Source organism: Marmota flaviventris, chromosome 11 (assembly GCF_047511675.1).
Source record: "Marmota flaviventris isolate mMarFla1 chromosome 11, mMarFla1.hap1, whole genome shotgun sequence".
NCBI classification, from domain to species: domain Eukaryota; kingdom Metazoa; phylum Chordata; class Mammalia; order Rodentia; family Sciuridae; genus Marmota; species Marmota flaviventris.
Genome location: NC_092508.1, coordinates 8,930,834 through 8,941,821, shown reverse-complemented (window position 1 = coordinate 8,941,821; position 10,988 = coordinate 8,930,834). Strand labels below are relative to the sequence as shown.

General features: G+C 35.2%; 1 protein-coding gene across 19 annotated transcripts in view; it reads right to left on the bottom strand.

Moving 5' to 3' along the window:
- Nucleotides 1-10,988, bottom strand: part of Trip12 (thyroid hormone receptor interactor 12) — a 148,088-nt gene that overhangs the window by 101,194 nt on the left and 35,906 nt on the right. For all 19 annotated transcript variants that reach the window (XM_071619576.1, XM_071619575.1, XM_027941980.2 and 16 more), the window contains exon 2: nucleotides 6,470-6,616. In XM_071619576.1, the coding sequence (XP_071475677.1) occupies nucleotides 6,470-6,567 (98 nt within the window). In that variant the 5' untranslated portion in view covers nucleotides 6,568-6,616. The remainder of the gene's footprint in view (nucleotides 1-6,469; nucleotides 6,617-10,988) is intronic.

Sequence of the window (10,988 nt, the reverse complement as noted above, 5' to 3'; positions counted from 1 at the left end):
GCAATTCAAGAGGCTGAGGCATGAGGATCACCTGCCTCAGCAACCTTGTCCTAAAATAAAAAATAAAAAGGGCTGGAGGTATAGCTCAATAGGTAGTAAAGCATCCCCTGGGATCAATCCATAGTACCCTCATCCAAAAAATAGATAAATGTATTCAAATAAAAATTTAAAGCTATGATGAATGTCCTATTATCCAAATCTCCTGTCTTTAAAGACTCAAAAGTCCATCCCTTCTATAAATCTTCTTTATCCTTATAAAGAGATGGAAATTATAGGATTCAAGTTGCCACTTCCTACAGGTTGTGAGTCACCTCTCTTCTGCCCTGTAATTCCTCTCTTGCTAAATAATAAGACTGCCTTATACTTCTCCAAGCCAACCTTTAGGGACTTGGACTATAGTTTTTATACAATGAACCAATAAATATAAGCTAAACAAATAAAAGGTCAATTCTCCTGTAGTACAAAGGGAGATAACATGTGAGAATATTTACATAAAAAAGTATTCTGGGAGGGGGGGGAAAAAAAAGGAAGACATGACTATTAGGGAAGAAGAATAGAGTTTGGGGTAGGGGGTGAAAAACTGGGAAATGGGCAGATACAAATAACATATATACTTATATAAAACTGTCACAATGAAACCTATTTCTTTGTACAATTAAATGCACTAATAATTACTTTTTTAAAAAAGAGGGAGAAAAAATTGTATCCCCAGCTAGGCCTGGTGACACAGGCCTACAGTCACAGCTACTCAGGAGGCCAAGACAGAAGGATCACAAGTTGGGTAATGTTAGCCAGACCTACCCCTTAATTCTATTTTTTTCAATGTTTAATCTCATTACTAGGGAATAAAACTTAATGAGTAAAACCAGTAAAACAAAACTTTTGAGTTTCACACTAGTAGAAAAATACAAAATGGAGATAACATGAACAATTTTAAAAAGCACTACTCTTTGTGATGGTGATAATGTAAACTGGAGAAAAAAGATTAAAACAAGTTGACCATAAATAGCTCCCTTTGAAAAAGCAATTTCACTTTCAGGAGCCTATACTGCAGAGATGTCTGAAATACAGTTAAGCATGCATGAGCAAACAACTTTTCCACTGTGACTATTTAGTTATCTCAAACCTAGAAATGTAATCATGGTAAATCCATATTCTTTCAGTTATGGTGTTCGTTCACCTATAAACATTACCAAAAGATCATAAGGACATAGGCAAATGTTTATGTTACTATGCTGGGTGAAATGACCAGGAGAGCATACTACTATGTATGGTGAAATCAGCTACATGCCAAACTGTATTTCAAAGACAAATAAAAAGCAAAATGTTAAGTAAGGGATTATCTCTGGAAGGTATACATCTTCTTGTTCTTTCCCATGTTTCATCCCTTTGAAACACTTTTTAAACAAAAATAAAACTATTTCTTTGTATACAATAAATGCTGATTTTAAAATCCTCAGCTTTGAAAATGTTAATGAAAAGCCATAGCCTATAGTTCTCACAAGTAACTTTTTGACACAGTAATGAATTATTATTAAATTTTTGTAGGCAAATTTTGAAAGGAAATAAGGGGTTGGATGGATTAGAGTCAACCATTTCCTTTCACACTTCAAACAATTTCAATAGACTATAGTCAAATGTAAAAATAACTCATAATGAACTGAGAAGAATTATTATTTTTGATATGGAGAAGGCAAAGAAAAAACAGACAGTGTATGTAGACTTGATTACCTGATTTTATAAACTTCTGTAAATTAAAATAAAACATAAAAATAAAATTAAGAAAAAATATTTTGGCAAGTCCCCAAGGGTTACAATTTAAAAAATAAAATAAAAAAGAAGCATCTCTGAAATTAAAACTAAGAATACTAACAAATAACACACAAATAATAAATTAAAATGACCAAAATGTGGCAAGATTTTCAATTCTATAATAACTAAGGAAATGCTAACTTTAGCGAAAGGAATCCTTTTTTCTGCAAACTTTTCTTTTAAAAATGGTAAGCTCAGGAGGGATGCTGAGGAATGGTACTGGCCAAATTATACTGTTATATTGGGTGGATGTAAAAATACATAACAAATCCCATCACTATGCACAACTACAATACACCAATAAAAATATGAAAAAACAAAAAAGGTGCTATATTGACTAGGATTTGTAGAAATGAGCACTCTCAGAAAGTATTAGGAGTATAAACTGATCCCATCTTTCTTAAAGACAATTTGGCAATCCATTAAGGATATTCATACCCTTAAAGCCTATAAATAAAAAAAAAAAGCCTATAAATCCATATTCAAGAATTTAATAGAAGCAGAATCTCACTCAAATGTAACAAGAATATCCATATTTCTTACAGCAAAACACTTGAGAAGCCAGACTAGAAGTCCAAATTTGAATCACAGGCTTTCATATCAAAGAAAATTATGAAGCCATTGAGAATTCTCATGGAATAATGTTATAGAATTGCAAAAAAATATATCTAGTGACAACTGGTTACTACATTATCTCTAATATTTTAATGTTGGAAGTATATGTACAGAAAAGATTATTACAACATGGAGTACAAATATGAACCATGGTTGTCTGGTAGGATTCGTATTATTTAATTTTCCTGAAGCTTCCCAATTTTCTCTTCTCCATATACTACTTTTATAATAAAAACAATGTGGTACATATACAAAATGGAATATTTCTCAGCCTTCAAGAATGAAATTATGGCATTTGCAAGTAAATGGATAGAGCTGGAGAATAACATGTTAAGCATAATAAGCCAAACCCAAAAACACACCAAAGGCTGAATATTTCCTCTAATAAGTGGATGCTAATCCATAATGGGGGTGAAGGGAGGGATGAAGGAACTTTGTATTACGCAGAAAGGGGGAGTAAAGGAAGAGGAGAGGGTGTTAGGATTAGAAGGACAGTGGAATGAGATGGACATTATGACCCTAAATATATGTATGATTACACTACTGGTGTGACTCTATGTTCAGCCAGAATAAGGGAAGCTATACTCCATTTGTGTACAATGTGTCAAAATGCATTCTACTGTCATGTATGACTAATTAGAACAAATTTAAAAAGAAACTACCACTAAGTGAACTTTAAGCAAAATTGCTATAAAAGTGAATTCAATCCCACCACTGACATTTGAGAAAAACAGGTGGAAAGCACGTAATATAATGAAAAAACTAAGGGGTAACCTACAAATACCTGTGCTAGAGGTGGAAAAGGCTAGAAGTATCCCTGAGAGCAAGCCAACAGAGAAGCAGTGGAAGGTAGTGATTTCCTAAAGAAGAAAAAGAGAACAGAAAAGAGAGGAACAGATCAGCTATCATCCAAAAATTCACAGAGAGAAAGGAATGAGAAAAATTATAGAAGCGGAGTAAGATATCTAGTTTACAGATGGTAATGATGGATGAGTGAAAAAAGCAGAGGGGAATAATCATGAGAGATTAAAATATATTCCAAAGATTCTACTTTCTTTTATCTTAGAATAATAATTTACATTTATCCCTAGGAAAAAATAAGTGACCTTGATTTGGGAGAAAGGTAGGAGTGGTCAGCAAAGGGAGGCTACAAAGGCAGCAGTTTGATGCAGATATGGAAAACAGAGTAAATAAAAAATGAATTAATCAAAAATTCTAGGAGTAAAACCTACTTCTTTTTCCACTTTTACTGGTTTATTATAAAGGATATTTAAAACCTGCTTCTTAAATCCTAACCTGAATAAATTAACACTCTTCAGTTGAAAGTACTTTATCCTCTATTCTAAGTCCTTCATTATATGAATCAAGTGGTCTGTGTAGTGAAAACAGGTTGGCATAATGAATGGCAAACTTTCATGTCAAGCAGTTTGGAAGTGAGTCCTGACTACTGACTGCACATGGGTGAGGGAGCTTCTGCATTTATAAGATAGGGATTATATTTAATAAATAGAAACCCCATATTGGTACACAGAGTTTCTGTGAATGTTAATTAAAAGAATATGTTCAACAATCTTTTAAATATAAAACACTTCACTAATGCTACTGTGGTAACATCCTGTTACAATCATTATTTCAATCACTGTTGGTTATGAATATCTTTACAAGCAGAGCCACTGTTTTCAGGAAACAAAACCACCATAACAACATTTTACTTAGGAAAGCTGACCAATGGGAATCACATGAAGAGAACGAAAATATAGTCATAACTTTTCTCACCCAAATAATACAAATTCTTTCATTCCCAAAAATCACTGGAGAAGTTTCTTAGATATTAGGTTAACAGCTAATATACCACATTCTATAGGGATTGCAAAAGTTAGTCTGGAGTTTGATGAGAAGACCTTCAAAGTCCCTTCCCTGATCTGAGATTTTACTTACAGAAAAACTTACAAAAAACTTACAAAAAAGGCAGAATGATATTCTAATACCTTCTAATTTGCATTCTTAGTTAAATTTGATAAGGTTCTTTGGCCCAATTTCTTAGTTTCTGTATCCTGATAATTATCCATATACAAAAATTGGGGGGGAGGGTAAATATCCAAAGTTACTACTAGATTACTAAACTGTGCTATGGCCACACAACACAGTTGAACACAAAAATTTGAAAAGTCAGGTTTCAAAGAACCTTTTTTTTTTCGTTTGGTGGTGGTACTAGAGATTGAACCCAGGAGTACCAATGCACTAAGACAACCCAAAATGTTTGTCAGTTCATGTGTAATCATCCAAATACAATCTGAAGATTAATATGTATAAAATTAGTTATTCAAAAGATACAAGTTATTTATGTGCACACATATGCACATATAGACATAGTTTAAAAATTTTAGTCTGAGAAGATATATTGCTGTATTAATAGTAACCACATCACATGGAATGTGGAAATGTAATTTTCTGTATTTTCAAATTTCTTCAAAATGAGTATGTAGTACTCTTCATAATAAATGGAAGGAATGTTTTTTAAAATCATCATAAAATTAAGGTGGCTACTTCAAAAAACAATCTGAATGTAAAAAGCTAAAGTTTTCAGAACAGTACTCTCCACCAAGCATGGTGCTAAAAGCTTGGCATACTATCATATGTAAGTTAAGCAATAACCTGGGTTAGTGGTGTGATTCAGTAGTAGAGCCCTTGCCTCCCAAGTAGAAAGGGGTGGATTCCCAGAATCCAAAACAAAACAAAAATATTTATAAAAAGCTGGGCGAGCGCACATGCCTATTTAAGCCCAGCTACTTAGGAGACTGGGGCAGAAAGATGACAAGTTCCAAGCCAGCCTCAGCAATTTAGTGAGACCATCTCAAATTAAAAAATAAAAAAGAAGCGAGTGCGATGGTGCATGCCTGTCTTTAATCCTACCAACCTTGGGAGGCAGGCTGAACCAGGAGGATCACAAGTTCAAGTCTAGCCTTGGACAATTTAGCAAGACCTCACTCAAAACATGAAAAGGGCTGTAACTCAGTAGTCAAGACCCACCATATTCATTCCCCAGTGCCAGAACAAAAAGACAATAATCTTATAAAAAGTTATCTCCATTAATCAGACTAATAAACTAAGATTTCCTCAAACCCACATATAGAATACTCACAACTTTTTAATGGCAGAGGTAGAAATCACATAGAACTGTCCTACTCCAAAGTCCACTTAAAACCACTTAAATAGTCTGATGTTGCTATGGTATGTTTCAATTTGTTCTTTATATTTGAACTTTAAAAGTGCTTAAATAATTTACCAAACAAATCACATACATGATTATGCCTCAAATTACATCAGGCAATCCTGTAACAATTTCCTCCTATCTGCTTCAAGCCAAATATGGTCATTCCATAGTCCCCTGGATTAGAGAACTCAGCTTACAAGCAGAGTTGAGCAATTTTTACTCAGAATGATAGTCCGTAGCTCAATCAGATCCAGAAATTTATAATACAGAGAATACATCTGACTGTTTGCTCTACTTCATGTAAAACTACTCCAATTGGAGAAAAAGGAAAGAAAATTAAAAAGATCAACACCAGATTACTAGAGATAGAAGACAAGTGCTAACAAAATCAGAATACTTCATCATTCAGACCACATTCATATGTGGTCAAAAGGTATAATGAGGATAAACCCCCAAAAGCTGGATGTCACAAATTCTTAAAACAAATCAAACTTCCACTCAATAAGTATTATCAAGTCAAAACATGCAATAAAGATCTAAATGACGGAAAAATGTACTGTAGCATGTACTAGAGTAGAAAGAAAAGACAAACCCAACACATCATATGCTAACAACCTTAAATTAGGTTTGATATGTCAATGATGGAAAACTATTTTTTCAGCCTTCCATATTTAGGGAAGGAGTCAGACATTAGTTTTGAGTTTCAGTTGGGTGTTTCATGGAAATCAGGAAAAATTAGCCATTTTTAGGATCATTACTCAAGTTTTAGTCCTTAAGAATGGTTCCTTTTATTCCCAACTTCTTTTCAAATTACCATGAAATACATACCTTCCTCCTATTGAGTCGTCTTGTGGTTGGGCCCCGGCAGTGTTCCTCTGTGAACGTCGCAGTGACCCCCCTGGATTGTTATTAGGCCGGTTGGACATTGGCACCTCTCTCTTGAAGGGACATACCCTTTCTAGACACTACCATTCACTAAAAGAAAAACAAAACAACAAAATTAGATGTACACAACACAACACAGAGAAGAAACGAGGAGTACCAAAGGAGGAAATTTAACGCAAATTTGACTTGACAGCATCCAGCAATGCTGCACTCTGAGGTGTAAGACACCAATGTTTTACAAAAATGGTAGGAAAAAAACAAACTCAAGGTATGTGGTCTAGCACCCAAAATTTATCATGGAATAGCCAAGAAATTATCAATGAAAACAGAACAGGAGAAGATGCCTGTTTCCACATTTCTAGTATTATATAGAGACCTGAATCTCTAGTAGGACAACGGAAATGAGCACTGCACCTAAAGTCAAAACACCTTGCCTCAAGTCCTGTGACACAACAAGTATTAAAGGAGTTTGCCTTTGTAAAAATCACATCCATTAAGCCTCAGAATCCTCACCAAAGAATTAAAAACAACAGTCATACATACTTCACATCACTGATGTAACAAATGAAATAATACAAAGGAAATGAATTTTTTTTGTTAAGTACCCTTGATTAAACCCAGGGGCTCCCTACCACATCCCCAGCCCTTTTGTTGTTGGTTTATGAGGCAGGATCTCATGAAGTTGCCAAGGCTGACCTCTAACTTGTGAAGACTCACAAGTTGTTTGTGATTCTTTACAAGTTAGAGGCCTCCAAAGTACCTGGATTACAGGAGTGTACCACTACATCCAGCAAAACTATTTTATCTTAGTGCAGAGGTGAAAAGAAAGCATGTGAAGTACAATAAACTGAGCAAAGGTCCCAGATATCATGGATTTCAATACCAGCTCTGCTGATCATAAGCTTTGACAAATAAATTCAAGATTTCATTTGCCTCTTCTATAAAATCAGTATATTACCCATCTTACAGGATTGTCAGGAACAAGAAATGATGAATGTATTTCATATCGATTTAGCTCAAAACAGTTCTTCACCACTATAAACTTTCTTGGTTTTTATAAGAAATGTAATTATTGTACAGATAAAATAATAATTAGATTAGTTTCACTGATAAAACAAGCCAATAATTACAATCATAAAAAGTACCCCTGTGCCAGGCACAGTGGAGCATGCCTGTAATCCTAGCAACTCAGGAGGCTGAGGAGACCTTGTCTCAAAATAAAAATAACAAAAGGCGGGGTGGTGGGCATGAGGCTAAGTGGTTAAGCAACTCTGGGCTCAATCTTTGGTACAAGAAAAGTACTACTTGTATAAATCCAACTTTTCACAATTTTTGAGCCTTAAGCCTCCCTTAAAATTCCAACTAGAGTTCTTTCTTGATATGTATTTACTGGGGAAGGCAGCATAACAATGACCATACACTTTATAGAAATTGGTGCCAAGAAAGAATGTGAATTAATCATAACCAAGTTTGATACTTGGTTTTGTTTAAAGAGATTCTGTGAACTATAATGTGAAAAGGTTTTCTTTTGAGTTATATGCTGACCCTATACAGTAGAAAAGTATTGTTCTTTTCTGTCACACATGCCCACAAAGTAAATTATAATCAGAAAGTTCAAATTACTAATTTAAGAATTGTCAATTTCGGAAAGAAAAAATGATAAAATACTATGCAAATATGAAAAGAATGGGAAATGGTTGGGCATGGGATTACATGCCTGTAATCCCAGTTACTCAGAGACAAAATAAGATGATCACAAGTTTGAGGCCAGCTAGGTAATTTTGCAAGACCCTGTCAAAGAAAGAAAGAAAGAAAGAAAGAATGAGCACGAGAGAGATGTCTGAGGATGTAGCTCAGTGTGGTAAAGCACATGCCTAGCATATGGGGTGCCCTGGGTTCAATCCCCAGCATGGTCAAAAAATAATAATAATAAGGAAACAAAGGAAGAAAAACGTTAAAATTTACAGGCACTAATATGTAGAAGCTCAGCATCTCCCCACAATATTTTAGGGGAAATCTTCTTTGTATGTACATACATACATACAGGAGCATGCCTGTAATCCTAAAAATAATTTTTTTATATTGTCTACGTGTTAAAAAATTAATGGAATAGGATTTGGGGGTGTAGCTCAGTGCTCATCTAGCAGGCCCCAGGCCCCGAGATAAATCCCTGGCACGCCACCCACCCTCCAAAAAATTAATGGAATGATTCTGATGTGGTGCACAGGCCTGTAATCACTGCTATTGGGAGTTTGGGGGAAGGAATCCACTAAGGAAAGAAGTGATCAAGCTGAGCAGCCTGGCCAACTTCATAAGACCTGCCTCAAAACTTTTTTAAAAGAGCCAGGAACCTGCAGCCAATTTGGAAAGCAGTATGGAGATTGCTTGGAAAGCTGGGAATGGAGCCACCATTTGACCCAGCTATTCCCCTTCTTGGTCTATTCCCTAAAGACCTAAAAAGAGCATGCTACAGGGACACTGCTACATCGATGTTCATAGCAGCACAATTCACAATAGCAAGACTGTGGAACGAACCTAGATGCCCTTCAATAGACGAATGGATAAAAAAAATGTGGCATTTATACACAATGGAGTATTACTCTGCATTAAAAAATGACAAAATCATAGAATTTGCAGGAAAATGGATGGCATTAGAGCAGATTATGCTAAGTGAAGCTAGCCAATCCCTAAAAAACAAATGCCAAATGTCTTCTTTGATATAAGGAGAGTAACTAAGAACAGAGTAGGGACGAAGAGCAGAAGAAGATTAACATTAAACAGGGATGAGAGGTGGGAGGGAAAGGGAGAGAGAAGGGGAAATTGCATGGAAATGGAAGGAGACCCTCAGGGTTATACAAAAGTACATACAAGAGGAAGTGAGGGGAAAGGGAAAAATAATACAAGGGGGAGAAATGAATGACAGTAGAGGGGGTAAAGAGAGGGGAGGGGGGATAGTAGAGGATAGGAAAGGCAGCAGAACACAACAGACACTAGTATGGCAATATGTAAATCAATGGATGTGTAACTGATGTAATTCTGCAATCTGTATATGGGGTAAAAATGGGAGTTCATAACCCACTTGAATCAAAGTGTGAAATATGATATATCAAGAAATTTGTAATGTTTTGAACAACCAACAATAAAAAATTAAAAAAAAAAAAAAAGTAGCCTGGACCCAAATCAGTTTTCCCCACTCCATTGCCCAAGGGCATTTCCTATGATGTACTCTGCACGGACCCCTGCCCAGAATCTTCAGTGCTTCTCATGTCCGATTTTCACCTGTCTTTCTTATTGTGAGAATTTACTCTTGTTTATTCTTATTATGGACCATTTAAAACTTACACAAAGAATGATACCTGTCACCAGCTATAGCAAAACTTCTATTCATGGCCAATACTGTTACATCTATTTCTCCTTCTATCCCCATCTTACCAAGGATCAATTCTTACTTGGGACAAGCAAATCCCAGACTTGTCATTGTAATATTTCAGTATGTGTCCCTAAAAAAAAAAAAAAAGAGCCAGGAACCTAACTTTGGTAGAATACTTGTAGCATTCTCAAGGCACTGGATTCAATCCCCACCCAGTACCAGAAAAAAGAAGGGAGAGGGGAAAAAAAGGGAAGGATTCATAAAACAGGTTTTGTTAACACTGCCTTTGAGAAAGGGGGCTGGAAGTCTGGAATCTTCATTACTCCCTTTTAAACAATAATGTGGATTGCTCTAACACATTTCAAAGTGCAAAGCTCTTAGAGTCAAACTGCCCAAGTATGAATCCTCACTGCAACACCAAGTTGTATAACCCTGTGCATATACACTTCTCTGTGCCTCACTCTATCAATAAAATGAGGATAAAGAATTTACCTCATAGAGTAAGGATCAAATAAGAAAATTCAAGTAAAGATCAAAGTGCCAATCTTACAGAAGGGCTCACTGCATGATAAGCATCTACACTTCTTTAAAGAATAAAAACAATACTGTGATAAAACAAAAATATGACAAATTGGTAGAAACTTAACCCAAAAAAAAATCACCATTAACATGGGTTAATTTCTAGCAAAATTACGTCAGAAGTGAGTTTTTGCTCTAAAAGACAATCAATAGTGTTTTAATAGGGTAAAGCAATCAGTAGGAAAGCTTTGTTAAAATATGAATGCCTGGCCCCTACATTCTTAGATTCTCATTTTGTGAGTACAAGAAATGGAAGACATAGTTAATATAGTACAACCTGGTTGTACTATTATACTACAAAACAACTGTACTACATTAAAGAAGTAAAAGGCCAATTTTTTTTTCAGAATTTATTCTAGAAGTTTCAGTATTTCAAACATCATCTCAATACCATTTCACCTAGACCCTGAATAGTACAGATACTGTACAGAATAGTACAAAATACTGTTTTTCTCACTCTGAAAAGCAAAGAATGCTATTATTAAACAAGGTTGGTAGTTCTCATCTGCCCAC